Source organism: Felis catus, chromosome C1, assembly GCF_018350175.1.
Source record: "Felis catus isolate Fca126 chromosome C1, F.catus_Fca126_mat1.0, whole genome shotgun sequence".
Lineage (NCBI taxonomy): Eukaryota > Metazoa > Chordata > Mammalia > Carnivora > Felidae > Felis > Felis catus.
Genome location: NC_058375.1, coordinates 176876024 through 176896496, shown reverse-complemented (window position 1 = coordinate 176896496; position 20473 = coordinate 176876024). Strand labels below are relative to the sequence as shown.

Here is a 20473-nt window from a genome sequence, read left to right as displayed (position 1 = left end):
TGATCCATGAAGTGAATTAAAGTAGGCTGCTACTATTTCATGTCTGATCATTTTTCCTTGTATTTCTGCAGTTTTTCTTTATTTATTTTTGCTATTATATTATTCAGTGGTTGAAGATATATGAAAGGTGTATCCTTTCTGCAAATCCTTTGCCATCATAAAATTTCCCTATTTGTCCTGTCTTATCTGCCTTAAATTTTGTTTATCTGTGATTAATATCATGACCCCAGCTTTCTTTTTGTTAGCATTTACCTGGCATGTTTTCCCCCCACATTTTTCTTTCTATTTTTTTTTTTTAGTCATTTTGCTTTAGATATTCCCCTTGTGTACATCATATACAGCTGACTCTTGAACAACACAGGTTGTGTTGTGCAGGTCCATTTATACACAGGTTTTTTTCAGTAAATACAGTACAGTACTGTAAATATATTTTCTCTTATGAGTTCCTTAACATTTTCTTTTTTCTAGCTTACTTTACTGTATATATAATACATTATTTTTATTTAATAACATACAGAATATGTATTAATTAGCACGTATGTTATTGGCAAGGCTTCTGGTCAACAGTAGGCTATTAGTTAAGTTTTGGAGAAGTCAAAAGTTACATGCAGATTTTCGACTGCATGGGGGTTGGGGCCTCTAACACCTATATTATTCAAGAGTCAACAGTATACTCATCTCTCACTTTATAAAATTTCAATTAATAAATTTTCAGTTTTGCAAAGATTTCTAATACAAATTAACATTAATTATATACATATTGTTAGGTACAACTGATATTATTATTACATGTTGACAGTGATTTTAACATTGAATATTTACTAAGTGCTTACTCGGCACCAGGCACTGTTCTTGGCACTTTATCTCATTTAGGCCTCACAATGTGACCTATATTTCCATTTTGCAGAAAAGGAAATGAAGGTCACTTAATTTGGTCAAAGTCAGAGAGCTCATAGAGACTGTTTAGGGAAGAGTATTTATTTATTCACATGTTTTGGAAAGGGGAGGTTTTATAATCTTGTTTCCAGTCTCTCATTTGTCCACCACCCTGCAGCCTGCCTCCCATGTACATAAATTGTTCCGGCTATACCCAAGAAACTGTTGGTTTGTCCTACAGTCCATACTCCATTCCATGATTTCACATTTGCTGAGTGCTGTTTTATAACTATTATCCACTGAATTGGGGCAATGTTTTCTATAAATATACTCGGTGCCTACCCACAACCAAACACTAGGTATTCTGCAAATATTTGATGAAATGAAATGCTAAGTAGATCCTTTCCCACATTTTTTCAAGTATTTACATTTCACCTGTTTTCTTACCAGATTTCTCATCGGAGTTGGAGTGCAGATGAAAAATATTAGATTTCTTCATACTGAAAACCAAGGTACAAAATTTGAATTATGGTAGATTTAAGTTCATGTGCCATGTAAAAATGTCCAACATTTAACACAGATTTCGAGTTTCAATAATAGTAAAGCATTAGCTTTACTTACAGATTTTATTTAATACATTTTTGTATGTTACAAAAAAAGAGAGAATGTATATACAACTGAATTCAAGGTTTAAGTCCTTAGACCTTAGAAAAATTGGTAGTACGAGTGATGTAGTTCTTAGAGTTCCCAGCAGAGGCCAGAATGTTCATGTTAAATCTAATTAAATGAAATGTTTTTCCTATAATTAAAGGTGGTATTTTTTTTAAACTAATAAAAAAAGGTCAGAGCTCTCTATGGTTAAAATTACTAGAAACTACTGACTTATTCATTTGAAATTTCCAGAATGCAAGTATATAATTCAAAATATTGAAAAATGAGTTTAACAGAAAGGGTGACATTCTATAACAAAAGGCTGACCCCCAATATCTAAGCAAATGGGCAATCAAAGTATGTTTAGTCAGTAGACACTAAAACTCCTATACTAATTGCCAAATGCAGGTCATTGGGTCTTTCAGTTGCCAAGCCAGACTATGGACTGGTTCCAAGAACAAAGGGCACCACTGTGGCATTGACCCAGGAAATTGAGCACTGACCTTATTTGTTAATTTTAGAACATTAAAAAAAAATCTTAACTCAATGTAAAAGAAATACTTGGTGCTTCAAAAGTACTTCAATGCAAATTACCTTTGTAAATCAAACAAGCTTTTTAAAATTTAATAATTTAAGTTATGCAACCTTTCTCTGGGCCTCAGTTTCTCCATGTGCTCACAAGTAGATTAGACATGACAATCTTAAAATTCTTTTATTTCTAAAATTCAGAGTTTTTTCCCCCTAGGCAAAAAGCATCATTCCCCCTCCCCCGCCTTGTTTCCAATTCTTGGCATAGTACCTATCATAAACCAGGTGCTAATAAGTGTTTAATGAACAAGTAAATGAAAACATGACCAAATGGATATTATTTTTTGAAGAGTTCTTTCTAGGAATTTACAAAAGAATTTGGAAATGGAATGCTTCTGGAAGCCAATACTCTATGAATTATAAAAAACAATGCTGTAGGCAATTCCAAAAAAAGAAGAAAACATTTTCTGAATACTCTTGGAAGGAACTAAACTCTTCTAAGGCTATCATTACTGCCAAGCCACTAACTGAGTACAAAGGAAGTTATTTTTTTAAAAAAGCATTTTAAGATTTTACATTTTAAAACCCAAATCTAAAAAAAGTTAAAATATTTCTTTTTATTTCCAGAAAAACACTCTTTATTGAGACTACTATGGTTTCCAAAGGTCCCCAAAACAAAACCCTGAAAACTGCAAGATTTTCTCTTGGGAAGTGGTTCTTTACCAGAAAGCTTAACTCAATAATAAGGGTAAAGATTTTAAAACAAAAGATATGCCTTTGCCAATGCAGTCTATATTGTTATCTTCCCTGGAAACCCTGTGCTTGTTCTAAAGTAAATCAAAATATTATGAAGGAAATTGGTCATCAAAAATAATGAATATTAACTTCTTATTATACTTATTATATTTCTCATTTGTAAATTTTAAAATTTGACTTCATTAAATTTTGGGAAGAAAATGTATAGCTGCAGGCAGAAGTTTGTGCCTTCTTAATCCAGGATGATGGGCAATGTGTGGAAGTGTAGGCTGAAAGTGAAGGTGTGGCTGGAGCAAATTAGAGAGCCCAACTAAAGACTGGTATAACTTGCAATCAGGCAGTCTGAAACATTCGACATGCTGTCTCACTGCATATACATTCAACATACACAAAAAAGAAAAAACATTTTTTTGAAACATTTATTTATTTCTGAGACAGAGAGAGACAGAGCATGAGCAGGGGAGGGGCAGAGAGAGAGAGAGGGAGACACAGAATCTGAAGCAGGCTCCAGGCTCTGAGCTGTCAGCAGAGAGCCCGACGCGGGGCTCGAACTCACAGACTGCGAGATCATGACCTGAGCCGAAGTCGGACGCTCAACCGACTGAGCCACCCAGTCTAAGTTTTCTAAAAAGAAAATTTAGCTCCAGCAAAAAGAGATAGATTAGTGAATTACAGACTTTTTCCAAACTAAGCCACTGTCTTTGGGCAAAGAACTGAAGTAGCTATGCTTATTTACTATGGATAAAATAAGGAAATTATTTGAGCCAGGTTCTCAAACTTGAATAATGTAAAGATACCTTTCCAAAAAAATTTTTTAAAAGAATTCCCATGAGTAAAAGGTGACCCCTATCACTCTAGGTGGCACTTGAAGTCAGCTTGATTATAGCAAAAACAAAACAAAACAAAACAAACAAAAAAACAAAACCCTCACCTGTAAACACTGTATTTGCAGACAGTGTAGAAAATGAAGACATTGAAGCAGTAATCAGATGTAAGGTGGTTATCTGGATGATCTAGAAAATGCATAAAGAGCTAAGTTTTATGAAATTACTTATGGAACTCACAGACATCCCTGGGAGCTAAGGAACTTTATTTAAGAGGGCATTCTGGGAAATAGGTTGACCTCTGGCCCACCTTGGCTGTTCACTCAAAGAGCTATTCCTTCCTGGGTAAACTGAGGTGATAAACTCTATCCCAGTTTTGGAGGAAAGCTCCTTTCTCGTATGAGAAGAAAGCAGGGAGAGAAGGATCACTGAGAAACTTAGTACTTTACAGAAAAGAATGTGAAGGAGAATTGAAGACTATGGCACATATAATCAGTTCTCAGTTCTCTGCATTGGGTCAAGGTAAAAAAGATTGTTCTACCTTTGCCTTGCTTAAACACACACACACACACACACACACACACACACACACAGACATACACACTGCTCTTTTGAGATTTCTTTTCTCTTCTCTGGCTACCTTTGATAATCCTGAAAATCAATTTGACCTAAATATGACCTATGTTGGGTGGGAGCTCTTGTCGTAAGGTCTTAAATAGTGGTGTCATGGCCACTCCCTAGCAAGGTCCCCATTAAGAGCCACACGATGTCTAAGGGTAGTCATAATTATTAAATGCAAAAGCTCCACTGGGACGTTCAAAGTGCTCATTGCTCTACCAGAGACCTACTAGAGGTGGCAAAGACAACAGGGACCTGTAACACCAGTCTCCCTACCAGTTGGCAGAGGAGGGACCCCAGGAGAAATGCTACAGACCATCATCAGCGCAAACTAAAAACACAACTAGAGTCACTTAGAAAAGCTATAAATAACTAATTCTACTATTGGAAAATTAGGAAGTTGATGTTTCTTGTATTTAAGGAAACATTCATTCATTTATTAGTTTAATTATTAAATGAATACCCTTTTGCCAGCATAATTATGTGCTGGCTGTTGAACCAAGAGCTGAAGTCACAAAAATGAACACAATAATTCCCAGCCTTTAAAGAGCTCAAAGTCTGTTTGGAGTTGCAGGAAGACAAGTAAGGGGGAAAAGCAAGCAATTTAGAATTTTAATAATAAAGGCATGCACAACCTATACAATGTTAGCACTAACTCTTTGAGTATAGCATCTTTTTTTCAATGGAAAAAATGAGAAAGCTAAATTATAACTCTATTCTCTGTATTTCAAATCTCTAATAAATAAATTAGAGTTCCTACTTTGGAAAGGAAAGAGAGCAGAAATCACATTTTGAAGTTTTTTTTTTTTTTGAGTTAATTCTACCTCTAAAGTAGGGTAGAATGCAGAAACTTTACTATCTGGGACATTATTACGAAGCATTGCCATAATATGGATGTTATTATCTCAAGACTGAACTGAAGACCCTATACAAAATTCCTCACGACCACAGATTTCAGTCAATACCCTAGAATTGACAAATGTGAAAATGTTCTCTCGATATACTGTAAGTTGGTAGTTGGTGATTATAGTAGAGTAATATTTATATTTCTGCTCTTGGCTACAATTATGTGTCAGTAAATAAATACACAATGTTTAAAAATTCCCATATTTGATTTCTCATTAAAAGCAAAGCTACAGGTACTAGGAAGAGGGTATTCAAGTTACAGGGAAACAATATTTAATTGAAGTATAAACATTATCACTTGGAGCATGGTTCTCAAAGTGTGGTCTGGGAATCTCTGGAGTGGAGACCCTTTCAGAGAGTCTCTGAAATAAAAACTATTTTCATAATGATGCTAAGATGTGTTTTTACTACTCTTATTTTTTTTCTTTTGTGTACAGTGGGGTTTTCCAGAGGCTCCATGACATGTGACAACATCATCACTGTCAGCAAATACAATATATGCTTGTGAATGCTTATATTCTAAAATTTCTCATTTTTAATTTTGTGATACATTAAATATTGATAACTATGACCAATATAAACAAAACCTTTTGAGGATTGTTTATAATATTTAAGAGTGTAAAAGAATCCTGAGACCAAAAAGTTTAAGATTTACTACCTTAGAGGATAAACCTCAGCTGAAGGGGCACACCTAATCAAATCTCTTCATGTTTTACACAAAGAAACTAGACTGTAGGTTTTATGATGACAGTGATAATTTCGGTCTGGCTCGTTTTCTCCTTAAACTCCAGCACATTTCCAGGTACATGTAGGCATTAAAATATTTCATAAAATAATAAATTAATACATACATACAAGGACACCTGGGTGGCTCGGTTGGTTAAGCATCCAACTTCAGTTCAGGTCATGATCTCAGTTCATGAATTCCAGTCCTGTGTCAGGATCTGTGCTGACAGCTCAGAGCCTGGAGCCTGCTTCAGATTCTGTAACTCCTCTCTGTCTCTGCCCCTCCCCCGCTCACTCTCTGTCTCTCTCTGTCTCTCTCTCTCAAAAATAAACAAACATTAAAAAATTAAAAAGAATACATACATACCTAGATTCATAAATGAAGGCTTTGCTAATCAACTCATTCAAGGTCACATAAAACCTCAGCATCAAAGTCAAAGTATATTTCAGTTCTCTTATTCCTATACTGTTGGTCTCTAGCTCAAGAATACTTTTGTTTCTGTTAATTTTTGTTCTAATCTATTTAAAGCATTAGTAATTGGACATCAATGTGGGATGACTACCTTCTCATGCTGCTGTGTGAGTTGGACACTATAACACTATACAGTCTTTTTTTCTGGCCTTAAGCATAATTAGCATAGAATGACACTAAAGGGCTGTCATTACAAGGAAATGGCAAGAGTGATCAGATAAAATATCTTTCTGTTTTTTTCCTACAACAGAGTTGAATAACTCATGATCCATTCTAATTCCTAGTCTTCTCCTTTCTTTGGCCACATCATTTAAAATCTGGCAAGCCTTAGTATCCAAAATCTATAAAGAGCTTACCAAACTCCACACTCGAAAAACAATTAACCCAGTGAAGAAATGGGCAGAAAACATGAATAGACACTTCTCTAAAGAAGACATCCGGATGGCCAACAGGCACATGAAAAGATGCTCAGCGTCGCTCCTCATCAGGGAAATACAAATCAAAACCACACTCAGATATCACCTTATGCCAGTCAGAGTGGCCAAAATGAACAAATCAGGAGACTATAGATGTGGAGAGGATGTGGAGAAACGGGAACCCTCTTGCACTGTTGGTGGGAATGCAAATTGGTGCAGCCACTCTGGAAAACAGTGTGGAGGTTCCTCAAAAAAGTAAAAATAGACCTACCCTATGACCCAGCAATAGCACTGCTAGGAATTTACCCAAGGGATACAGGAGTACTGATGCACAGGGGCACTTGTACCCCAATGTTCATAGCAGCACTCTCAACAATAGCCAAATTATGGAAAGAGCCTAAATGTCCATCAACTGATGAATGGATAAAGAAATTGTGGTTTATATACACAATGGAGTACTACGTGGCAATGAGAAAGAATGAAATATGGCCCTTTGTAGCAACATGGATGGAACTGGAGAGTGTGATGCTAAGTGAAATAAGCCATACAAAGACAGATACCATATGTTTTCACTCTTATGTGGATCCTGAGAAACTTAACAGAAACCCATGGGGGAGGGGAAGGGAAAAAAAAGGAGGTTAGAGTGGGAGAGAGCAAAAGCATGAGACTCTTAAAAACTGAGAAACTGAGGGTTGATGGGGGGTGGGAGGGAAGGGAGGTTGGGTGATGGGTATTGAGGAGGGCACCTTTTGGGATGAGCACTGGGTGTTGTATGGAAACCAATTTGACAATAAACTTCATATATTGAAAAAAAAAGAAAATGCAAAAAAAAAATCTGGCAAGCTTAATATTTGTGTACTCAGTAGTTCCCAGATTATAAAGAGTAAAGCCATAAACCTGCTTGGGGAAATATGCTTTATACTCTCAAAGTTATTTTAAAACACCCCCTGGTATTTGTATCAGAGATGAGAGAAGTTTGCTTACTACCTTACTTACGGTTACAGAAATGTGAGGCCCGAAGTGCCTTGGGTGGCTCAGTCGGTTGAGCATCCAACTCGTGATTTTGGCTTAGGTCATGATCTTGCAATTTGTAAGTCAGAGCACTGTGTCAGGCAGTGCAGAACCTGTTTGGGATTCTTTATCTTCCTCTCTCTCTGCCCTCCCCCCAATCTCTTTCTCTCTCTCTCAAAAATAAATAAATAAACATTTAGAAATGTAAGGCCCATTCAGTGCAAAGAAGCATAGGGGAAAGAAAAATACAAGTCTTGTGAAGTGCTGCATTAATCACCTAAAATCTGATTCCTATGAGAAACTGCTTTTAAAGATGGCCAACCTAAGACAAAGCCAACAAGCTGGTTGACCAACTTCTCCCAGTCAGCTAAAAGAAATTCTTCTCTGCTCACTCATCCTAATCACACACTGTCCTGTCTCCTTCATGAAACAGCCAAAGCCAGGCCATCAGCAGTCAGACCACAGTGAAGGTTCCTACTCTGAGGCCTTGGGAAGGTTGCAGTCCCAAGCAATATATGGAGAAGCAATATATGTTCACTAAATTTCTTCAGTACCTCTTAACTCATTCAATGTTGACCTCTAGAGAAGTAGGTTAGATATAGATTTTCAATATTCACAGTAGTTATGTTCTATAAAGTCACTGCCAGCACTGAACGAGTGATTATTGAACCTCTGCTCCTAGAGGAAATACAAGGCTACATTCCTGTGAGCCTCTGGTCACAACATTTTTACCAACCAATCAATATATAACCCTGTTTATCTGTTTAAAAATATCTTATTTAATACATACTGTGGATTCATTAACATGGAACTCACAGCCAACAGGCTATAGATAACTCAAGCCTGAATAGAGCTCATCTAACAACATAGTTTTCCATAAGGAATTTTTTTTCTAAGACATCACAACCTTATTTCTTAAACTCTAGTAAAACATATATAACATAAAATTGGCCTTTTAACCATTTTTAAGTATAGAGTTTGGTGGCATTAAATACATTTATATTTTGTGCAGCCATCATCAACATCTACCTCCAGAACTTTTTGATCTTCCCAAATTGAAACTCTGTAGGTATCAAACAGTAACTCTCCCACCAACCCCTCCTCAAAGCCCCTAGCAACCACTATTCTACTTTCCATCACAGCCTTCTCGTTCTTAGGAGCACAGCACCTTAGCACTAGGCACTGGGGACCACTGTAAACAGTGGTCCCACCAAAAAATGTAAAAAATGTGGTACTAAATAGATTGCAAAAAGGGCATTTGTTTACAGTATGAGAGCTGAAACAAGTCAGAGCATTGTCTTGTATGACCTCAGCTGGGAACCTGTGCCTTAGAAGATTCAAAATTTCACCATTCTGTGCATGTGCATGAGTGGCCACAAAAGCACCCTGCACATTGATTTTGGGTTAAAAATAAATTTTAGCACGTAGGCAAATTTGCAAATATGGAATCCATGAATAATAAGCATTGACTATATGTGGAAATGACAACCTTTCTTTACTTTATTCTATGTAGTAAGAATAAAGAGCTGAAATATGCCTGCAACAGGCCTGCCTTAGAAAATTCTAGTTACCTCAGAGGACTAAAGAGGTAGTCTACATGAATTGATAATTGGCAGCTACAACCAGTTCTAGTTCATGGGGAGGATATATTTAAGCATAATCTCAAACCCCTCTGTAGGAAACAAAGACTGAGCACTCAAGTAACAGTTATCAATCACTTACTATATGACAGGCACTATATTCAGCAATTTACATGCATTATTAAATTACATCCCTCCAAAGCTCTCTGAGGAAACTGAAGGTTAGATAAGTTAAGTACCTCATCCATTATCACATAGTTAGAAGTGGCAATGTTGAGATTTGAACTCAGGTCTGCCTGACTCCAGAGCCCGGGTTCCCAACTGCTATGCAATTCTAATCAAGTTTAAAAAAAAACAAAACAAAAAAACCTTGACTTACTCAGAAGTATACAGGAACATATGTTACAATGATTATAACCTTGTCAATATTTATACATAGAAAAATAAATTTACTAAATAAAACTTTATAAGCCTGATCTAATATTGTTCCACAATAGAGTATCTGAAACCTTTCAGGCATCTGGTTTGTGTCTGGTTTTCCTTAATCTTTAATGATGGGCAAATCTAATGCATTATGTAAGGCCATTTTTTCTCAAGAGATGTAGATACCTCTTAAGAATTTGATGAAAATGCATTAACTTTTCAGGCTACTGAGTTGCATTTTAGTGCACTGAGGCAGTAAATTAGTGTACAATGTGCAAAAGTGGTAGTGACCTAAAAAATAAATATTTGATATGAGCCACTGCATTCTCTGGGGGGTGGGGGGAAGTAATGGATTAACTCTCCTAGGAGTCCTTAGCTTCCCAAAAAGCAGTAGGAAGAAGAAATCTCCTGTGGCCTGGAAGCAGCTTGTTTCTCACTGGCTATGTTTGCTTAGCTCTTTAACAGTTCATTTGATTAGATCTTGTGGCTCCCAAAGCTAAGGTTGAGAGTTTGATCCCTACACAGGCCACTTAAATTTAGAGAACAAAAAGCTCCATTCTCTGCTCCCAGACCTTACCCCAAATCCCTGCCAGGTGTCTGCCCTCTGGTCAAAATGAGAAACTGGCAAAGGGGTGCAAACCAATCGTAGTATTGGGGAATGTTAAAAACGGACACCCCTTTATTATGATGCTCTTTCACTTTTATGTGCTGACAGTATTTTGATATAATTTACATAGAATGGATACTACGCTTTTTACTTTTGCCAATGGAAATCTGAGGCAAACTGTGCTTGCGTGCTGCATTGCCAGTCGTAAAACCCATTGTCTTCTTATTCTGAGTTCAGAGATTTTTTCTACTAGCTGACATTATCCTCTTGGTAATAAACAATGAAGAAACACATCTTCTGAATAATACTAATCTGCAGCTTTACAAGAGGAAAGAACTGAATAGTAATCAGCCAAAAATTGAGCACCATTTTCATAGTAATGAAAAACATTAAATTATTTAAAAATAATTCCATGTGTAATATAACATTATAATAAGTTGATTTTTAACGTGTGCTAAGAATTTAAACAGGAAAACAAGCCTCTCAAATTTTAGCTGCCAATCTTTTACTAGTAACACTATCTTAGCTTTTCTTTAAATTCAGGTCTTCCTAACTTAAATTCATATTTCCCTAATTACACGGCACTTAAACATAATTTAATACAGTAAATAAAATTATTTTTACTTCAAATGCTTGCCTAAATAACAGATACTCATTTTAATTTTTAAGGAAGTAACATTTCAACTTTTTAAGCATGAAGTGTAAAACTAAGATTTACTTATTTAAATTATAACCTGAGTTTCACACGTAAAGATTAAGAAGATTTAAGTGTAGTTTCTATTATTGTTAACATAGACTTTATTTTTTTTTCAAATGTCACATATATCTTTCATTATTTGTAGATTTATTTCTTTTATGAAGTAGTCGAATGAATCAGCTCACCCTTGACTGTAACAAAATACTGTTTGGTGACTTGTGACAGACAGGGTTTTAACCTCTGACAGCGAGATTCATTGTGGAGCAAGAGCCAATCATAGATCCTGACGACACTTGTCTCATCAAAGTTGGAATATAAAAAGCCACTTGGAATACAGTATAAAAGATTCACTGGTGTGGCAAGTTGTCTCTCAGACTGTACAGGCATTAAAATTGTGCCTGGCATTACTCAAAAGCAAAAGAAAAGTAAAAAGAAGAAATAAGAACAAGGAAAAAGATTGTATTGATTTTAAAATCATGCAGAAACTGCAAATCTATGTTTATATTTACCTGTTTATGCTGATTGTTGCTGGTCCAGTGGATCTAAATGAGAACAGTGAGCAAAAAGAAAATGTGGAAAAAGAGGGGCTGTGCAATGCATGTACTTGGAGACAAAACACTAAATCTTCAAGAATAGAAGCCATAAAAATTCAGATCCTCAGTAAACTTCGCCTGGAAACGGCTCCCAACATCAGCAAAGATGCTATAAGACAACTTTTGCCCAAAGCTCCTCCGCTCCGGGAACTGATTGATCAGTACGATGTCCAGAGAGATGACAGCAGTGATGGCTCTTTGGAAGACGACGATTACCACGCTACCACGGAAACGATCATTACCATGCCCACCGAGTGTGAGTAGCCCTCTTAGTGTATATCAACAATTCTGCTGACTGTGGTTCTAGTGTTTATGAGAAACAGATCTATTTTCAGGCTCTTTTAACAAGCCGTTGGCTTGTATGTAAGTAGGAAGGAAGAGTTTCTCTTTTTCAAGATTTCATGGGAAATCTACTAATGAGACTGAAATCTGCTGCACTAAAAACCCAAAAGGAGATAAAATAAAATGTTTGCATGGCATTAATGTTTAGTTAAATTTGACAAATAGGAAATGCTTATGCTTTCACTGCTCAGTACCTGCAAGGCAACGATTGGGAGATACTACAAACAATGTTAAAAACCTACATGAAATTTCATGATTGCATTTAGTTGCCTGAAATAGGCATCTGTAATAACAAGTTTTTTTCTCTAATAAAAGAGAAAAACGTCTTCTGCTAAATGCCTAGAATGACTTCTGTTATTCAAAGCTACTCCTCACAGTGTTTTTATGTTCTTTACAAATTAAAATATTTAACTTTGAAAGCTTTTACACTGGAGAGTATAAAAAATGTTTTTTTTTAATTTAATGTATTAGTAAGACCAGTGATGAAGTGACATAGCAGAATGATAATCATGAGCTTATTATCAGAAAATGCCTAAGAAATAAACATTTTAATTAAACAGGTTATGGCTCACAAAGTCCCACTTCTCCCTTGACCCCGGCACTATTGTTGAGAGTCCCTGGTTTGCATGTTTCCAGGAAGGCACATTGCTCAATGGCCTTCTAAAATATTGTTTTCTTCTTCATATGAGGAAGGAGGACTATTACCTGTAGTATCTACCTTGCTTCTGAAAGAGAAGATATTTTGTACCATTGCTTTTTCAGTCATTTCAAAACGACACTCAAGGAAAGGCAGACAGTCATCTTAACAGAGAAGGCAAGACAAGAAAGATTTTATGCTATGTGTCTGCAGTCTTGCTTTAAACAGTGCTTTTATACACTTGAAACCTGACTCAAAACAGTTTCAAATACTGTTTTGCTTATTAGGCAATCATGTTACAATGCAACAAATAATTCTCTTTTAAGACTCTGCTATCTAGTCCTGGAGTAAATTTACCTTATTTGTAAACAATCTTGGAAAAACAAAAGAGGGGAAGAAACTGCTTGTGCTGCTTACAACGACAACCTGGCTCTAAAGACCGTGTTTCTAACTTTTGAGATAAGCCTGAATATAACATTCACATTTTTGTGCTAATTACCTGATTCGTTTTGTTCCTTTAGGGCTATTCCAGAGCCAAAACATAACAGATGTGCTATATTTTCTACTAATTCCCAAGGCTCAGTTAGTTGCTCAGCGTGTCTTGTCCCCAGGTAATTCAGGCCTGGGGGAAGGGTTCCTTCTTCCAGACTGATTGGTACAGCTGCTCAGTAAGTGTAACTACTCAGATTCCCAAAGAATTCTAAGTGGATGTTCCTCCACGGTGTCTCTTGTTCTCTCTAATCATCATCATTTTAAAATTTCATCCACTGCTCATTCTTTCATAGAATTCTCTTTAGCCCACAGTTCTCTGAGAGGGAGCAGATTCCTCATAAACAGCTGAAAAAACATATATCTAAAAAATTCTGAAAAGCTAGAGTAATTATTTTCTTTGATATTTTTCTGAATTATGAATGAAATCCTACATGGTTTTTCACTTTAAAATATGCATTCACTATCCCAATGGGGGAAAAATGCTCACCAATTTTTTATTCATTTTTTATGAGAAATAATTTCAATAACTATTTTTCTTTTCTTATTCATTTATAGCTGATCTTCTAATGCAAGTGGAAGGAAAACCCAAATGTTGCTTCTTTAAATTTAGCTCTAAAATACAATATAATAAAGTCGTAAAGGCCCAACTGTGGATATATCTGAGACCCGTCAAGACTCCTACAACAGTGTTTGTGCAAATCCTGAGACTCATCAAACCCATGAAAGACGGTACAAGGTATACTGGAATCCGATCTCTGAAACTTGACATGAACCCAGGCACTGGTATTTGGCAGAGCATTGATGTGAAGACAGTGTTGCAAAATTGGCTCAAACAGCCTGAATCCAACTTAGGCATTGAAATCAAAGCTTTAGATGAGAATGGTCATGATCTTGCTGTAACCTTCCCAGGACCAGGAGAAGATGGGCTGGTAAGTGATAACTGAAAATAACATCTAGCAGCAAACATTGCTACATTTTGATTCATCATGTGAATGAATAATAGTGGAAAAATCACTACCCATTTCCTATGCTCATAAACCAGACAAAAGTATCTTACTCCAATGGTAGCTCTGTACCCAATAAAAAGTAGGTGTCTAATTTCATATCCTATGAAACCCTCCTGATACTTTTATTTTGCATGAGGATTAAAAAAAACAGTTATGCCATAGTCCTTAACTTCTTAGGGAGTTCTTTAGAAGCGGGGATGAAATATAAAGTGCTTTTCATTGATATGCTACATGATTTCATGGATAAAAACATGAAATCTTCATAGTGGATTCTACTACATAGCCAACAAATTTAAACATATCTTTTTATCCCAGAAAAGTGCCAAATATATTGAAATTTTTTGGTTTAGAAAAGCAGAAAAAACAAACTTGAAAAATTATAATTAAAATAAAATGCTTTTATTTATGGCATGATATGTTTATATGTTTATATATGTTTATATAAATATGATATTTATAGTATGATATGTTTAGGCCTATGTCTTATTAAATGTATCATCTTCAAGGTTGCTCATAATAAATATGTTTATTATTTTGTAGACTGTTGACTGATGTACATGTAGATTACTTTGTGAATTACCCCTAATGAAATTTAAATTTCCAGGCTACTTAACATTTGTCACCTAGCTTATTTCGAAGCTGCCTTACCATTTTTGTGCAAGGGTTTACTTAGGTGATGCCAACTAATTAATATCAGACCAAGCAGATGACAATACTTCATATATTATAAAATTTTATAAAAACCATTTTAAACCCTAGTATAAGTTTAGAGTTACTCACTGTTCTGCTTTCACAAACTTATTTAATGTGACCACACTTTTTACTTCTGAAACCTATTGACATAATTTAGAACAAAACATTATACTTGCAAACAATAAATGCTATCTTTTTAGTCTTTAAATGGTCTTGGTTTTAAAGAAGTATATAATTATTAAGTCAGATCTACTTTATTTTTTTAGTTTTATTTTTTTTAAATTTACATCCAAATTAGTTAGCATATAGTGCAATGATTTCAGGAGTAGATTCCTTAATGACCCTTACTCATTTAGCCCATCCCCCCTTCCACAACCTCTCCAGTAATCCTCAGTTTGTTCTCCATATTTAAGAGTCTCTTGTTTTGTCCCCCTCCCTGTTTTTATATTATTTTTGTTTCCCTTCCCTTATGTTCATCTGTTTTGTCTCTTAAAGTCCTCACATGAGTGAAGTCATATGATACTTGTCTTTCTCTGACTAATTTTGCTTAGCATAATACCCTCCAGTCCCATCCATGTAGTTGCAAATGGCAAGATTTCATTCTTTTTGATTGGCGAGTAATACTCCATGGTATGTATGTATGTATATATATATACCACATCTTCCTTATCCATTCATCTGCCGATGGACATTTGGGTTCTTTCCTTACTTTGGCTATTGTTGATAGTTCTGCTAGAAACATGGGGGGGGGGTGCATGTGTCCCTTCGAAACAGGACACCTGTATCCCTTGGATAAATGCCTAGTAGCGCAATTGGTAGGTTGTAGGATAGTTCTATTTTTAGTTTTTTGAGGAACCTCCATACCGTTTTCCAGAGTGGCTGCACCAGCTTGCATTCCCACCAACAATGCAAAAAGAGATCCTCTTTCTCTGCATCCTCATCCTCGCCAACATCTGTTGTTGCCTGAGTTGTTAACATTAGCCATTCTGACAAGTGTGAGGTGGTATCTCATTGTGGTTTTGATTTGTATTTCCCTGATGATGAGTGATGTTGAGCATTTTTTCCTGTGTCAGTTGGCCATCTGGATGTCTTCTTTGGAGAAGTGTCTATTCATGTCTTTTGCCCATTTCTTCACTGGATTATTTGTTTTTTGGGTGTTGAGTTTGATAAGTTCTTTATAGATTTTGGATACTAACCCTTTGTCTGATATGTCATTTGCAAATATCTTCCCCATTCCATCGGTTGCCTTTTAGTTTTGCTGATTGTTTCCTTTGCTGTGCAGAAGCTTTTTATTTTGATGAGGTCCCAAGGTCAGATCTACTTTAAATCAAAACATATTCTTTAAAAGATAATATAATTTTCCAAGTGATATATGTTTCTTTAAATGTGCTACATAACAGGTGATTGACTCACAAAATGATGTGATTTTTTATAATATTAAATAACAATAATTACCAAGTCGATTTTGATTTTGATTTTGATATAGGATAAAAACCATTATTAATTATTTAAGAAAGTACTTTTTATGGGTAGTATTTTAATGATCAAAGTTGGTAATGTGACAGAAGTTTAAATTATTATTAAACAGGGGCGCCTGGGTGGCTCAGTCGGTTAAGCGTCTGACTTCAGCTCAGGTCACGATCTCGTGGTCCGTGAGTTCAAGCCCCGTGTCGAGCTCTGGGCTGATGGCTCAGAGCCTGGAGCCTGCTTCTGATTCTGTGTCTCCCTCTCTCTGCCCCTCCCCCGTTCATGCTCTGTCTCTCTCTGTTTCAAAAATAAATAAACGTTAAAAAAATAAATTAATTAAATAAATAAATAATTATTAAACAGATTATTATCAAACAAGTTAAACATAATTATTAATATGACATACTCCTCAGATCTTCCCATATAAAAAGATAAGTCTCAAATGCATTAAAAGATTGGGGCAAGGGAAGAACTAGCAAATTATTGTTTAAATATATGAATAGAAACATTCAGTGAAAAAATAAAATGAAATATTTTTTGTATCTTCTGAATCTGTCCCTCTCTTCCTCAGAGTTTTTCTTTCCAACCCAGTATGCACACTACCACCTTCATTACCCTACCTCTCTTTTTCCTATTACAACCCATAAAGGGCTGGGAGGTAACTATTTTGCTCTGGCTTTAATAGCAAGTTTCCCCAATTAAAGATCTAGGGAACAGAGGATGGATGAATATACTTATCCCTCCAGAAGTCATCAGACATATTTAGCCAACATATTTAATTAGAAGAGAGAGCTAACTGCTTTCTTCATCCCTGCTGTCCTCCCTCCTCCCTGACTCTCCTCCCTCTGTCCCTTCCTTCCGATAAATATTTTCAGAGTATCTGTTATGTGCCAGACATTCAGATACTCAAACCAGTAAACACAAAAATTAAAAAGACATAGATCTGACCACAGGAGAATTAGCATTGTTGCTATGTTCTTATGAGCTATAAGGGAAGAATCACACCTAGTGTAAATTAAAATTCCTTAATGCTGTGCCTTTAAAAAATAAATGTGGTATGAGCAAAATGATTAATTTCTTCAATAATGACTTCTTGAAGTAGGAAAGTGTTTCAGGACCTATTAATATTACTGATTGTTCTTTTCCTTCTCATGCAGAATCCCTTTTTAGAAGTCAAGGTGACAGACACACCAAAAAGATCCAGACGAGATTTTGGGCTTGACTGTGATGAGCACTCAACAGAATCTCGGTGCTGTCGTTACCCTCTCACTGTGGATTTTGAAGCTTTTGGATGGGATTGGATTATTGCACCCAAAAGATATAAGGCCAATTACTGCTCTGGAGAGTGTGAATTTGTGTTTTTACAAAAATATCCTCATACTCATCTTGTACACCAAGCAAACCCCAGAGGTTCAGCAGGCCCCTGCTGTACTCCCACCAAGATGTCTCCAATTAATATGCTATATTTTAATGGCAAAGAACAAATAATATATGGGAAAATTCCAGCCATGGTAGTAGATCGCTGTGGGTGCTCATGAGATTTATATTTGGTTCATAACTTCCTAAAATATGGAAGGCCTTCCCCTCAACAATTTTGAAACTGTGAAATTATGTACCACAGGCTATAAGCCTTGAGTATGCTACAGTTACTTACGCACAAGCTCAGTATATGGACTAAAAGAGAGAATATATGCAATGGTTGGCATTTAACCATCAAAATAAATCATACAACAAAAAGTCTTATGATTTCCAGAGTTTTTGAACGAGGAGATCAAATTACTTTTATGTTCATATGTATTACAACATATCTAGGTAAATGAAAGCAATTCTCCTTGTGTTCTTGTGAATTAAAGGAGTGTGCTTTAAAGTCTATTTCTTTATGGTATCATTTAATATCTACAGTAAAATCTGTATGTAGTATTGGTAAAATGCAGGATTGTTAAATACTGTCATTTGAATCATCCTCCAACACTTGAATTTATATTGTACGATAGCATACTGGTAAGATGAAATTCCACAAAAATAGGGATGGTACACCATTTGTAAGTCCCCATCCCTATTATGATCTGTACAGTACACTAACAATCCATGCCAATGGTGCTAATACAATAGGCTGAATGGCCGATATTATCGGGTTTCTCGAATAAAAAACATTCAGTAAAATAGTAAGTTTCTCCTTTCTTAAGGTGCATTGTCATACACCTCCAAATGGGGAATGGATTTTCTTTAATGAAAGAAGAATCATTTTTCTAGAGGTCAGCATTCAATTCTGTAGCATACTTGAAGAAACTGCATTATCTTAAAAGGCAGCCAAAAAGTATTTGTTTTTAATCAGAATTTCAAAATTACAGCCTGCCTTTGCAACACTGCAGTTTTTATGATAAAATAATGGAAATGACTGATTCTATCAATATTGTATAAAAAGACTTTGAAACAATTGCATTTATGTAATATGTATACAATATTGTTTTGTAAATAAGTGTCTCCTTTTTTATTTACTTTGGTATATTTTTACGGTAAGGACATTTCAAATTAAGTCTTAAGGCACAAAGACATGTCATGGATCACAGAAAAGCAACTGCTTATATTTCAGAGCAAATTAGCAAATTAAATAGTGGTCTTAAAACTCCATATGGTAATGGTTAGATGGTTATATTACAATCATTTTATATTTTTTTACATTATTAACATTCACTTATGGATTCAGGATGGCTGTATAATGTGAATGTGAAATTTCAATGGTTTACTGTCATTGTATTCAAATCTCAACGTTCCATTATTTTAATACTTATAAATATTATTAAGCATACCAAAATGATTTAACTCTATTATCTGAAATGCAAAATAATAAACTGATGATATCTTAACAAGAATTGTTAATTTTATTTTATAATTTGATAATGAATATATTTCTGCATATATTTACTTCTATTTTGTAAATTAGGATTTTGTTAATCAAATTCATTGTACTTATGACTAAGTGAAATTATTTCCTACATCTAATGTGTAGAAACAATCTAAATTATATTAAAGTGTTTTCACCTTTTTTGAAAGACAAGTTTTATGTTATAATGGTTAATTCTGCATTTCTGATTTCACTTTATTATAAAATTCTAATGGTTTAGCAGAAAAGTTTGGGTTAGGAATTGTAAGTCTGCTGCTCAAGTTCTCATAAGTGAAATTCCCATTAAATTGGTTCTGGTCAAGTTGCTTTAAATACACGAAAGCAAGAACTAGTTATACTTGTTTCATTTCTCTTTATCTTGACCTGAAAACTATTTATATGTTTTCATAGGTTCAATTTCCAAATGCATTGCTGTTGGCAAGGATATATAGTCCTAGAGTTACAAGTTCTACTGAAGCCACAGGGACACAGAGAAGCTGAATTTATTTTTCTTAGCATTTAATGATACTGGCACGTTTATTTGAAATTTGGGGGCACCAATTTTCAAATTGAATTGAAAAACAATTATAAAGTACCTAGAAATCCTTAAGTGTAACACTGTATGTAATGTCTTTGAAGTGGACTCTCTTCAGTACACCCTCAGTAGTTTAGTAACTTTGCTATAAAGCAGTCTCTAAGTCTAATAGAAGAGATAATCAAAATTCTATCTAGTGTTATGGTTCCTAAATAAGTAATTTATAATTAATGTAAATGTAATTTTTAACCACCAATGATATTACAGCAATTTACACTCATACAAACAAAGTGTAGTACTTTTTCTAACTTTAGCATGAATATATTTAACATTGACCAGTCTAGAGCTGTGAGGGGGTTGCCCCTGTTGAGTGAAGGACCAGCTATGGTGATGGGGAGAGGCCACTTTCAGTTACACACACACCAGAACCTACTTCTTCTAGGGCCATGGATACACCTGATCCCAAAGTCTGGGTTAGTTGGCCCATTCACATACCTTGGGCTCTGGAGTACAAATAACTGGGGACCTTGGTCTCTGTCATGGGAGGAACAAACACCCTTGGTTTCTAAAGACCCAGTCACAGGACTCCCCAATCTTTATACTCACCTTTACCAAGGAGCCCCAGGATCACATCAGCTTCACTGTGTGGTAGCCCTCTTTGAAGCCCATATGATCATGAAAGAAAGCAGCAGGATCAATCTCTTTTGTGACAGGACCTACGCATTTCCTTTT

The 20473-nt window shown here is 35.4% G+C and overlaps 1 protein-coding gene across 1 annotated transcript; it reads left to right on the top strand.

The window, feature by feature from the left end:
- Positions 1-1326: 1326 nt before the first annotated feature.
- On the top strand, positions 1327-19380 carry MSTN (myostatin). Its single transcript, XM_003990972.5, has 4 exons — positions 1327-1388; positions 11237-11940; positions 13711-14084; positions 17480-19380. The coding sequence occupies exons 2-4, from the start codon at positions 11568-11570 to the stop codon at positions 17858-17860; spliced, it is 1128 nt and encodes a 375-aa protein (XP_003991021.1). The 5' UTR covers positions 1327-1388; positions 11237-11567; the 3' UTR covers positions 17861-19380.
- The last annotated feature ends 1093 nt before the right edge of the window (positions 19381-20473 follow it).

Coding starts and splice junctions, on each gene's coding strand:
- MSTN (XM_003990972.5), top strand. CDS start 11,568: ATGCAGAAACTGCAAATCTATGTTTATATTTACCTGTTTATGCTGATT. Junction 11,941..13,710: donor CATTACCATGCCCACCGAGT/GTGAGTAGCCCT, acceptor ATTCATTTATAG/CTGATCTTCTAATGCAAGTG. Junction 14,085..17,479: donor GACCAGGAGAAGATGGGCTG/GTAAGTGATAAC, acceptor CTTCTCATGCAG/AATCCCTTTTTAGAAGTCAA.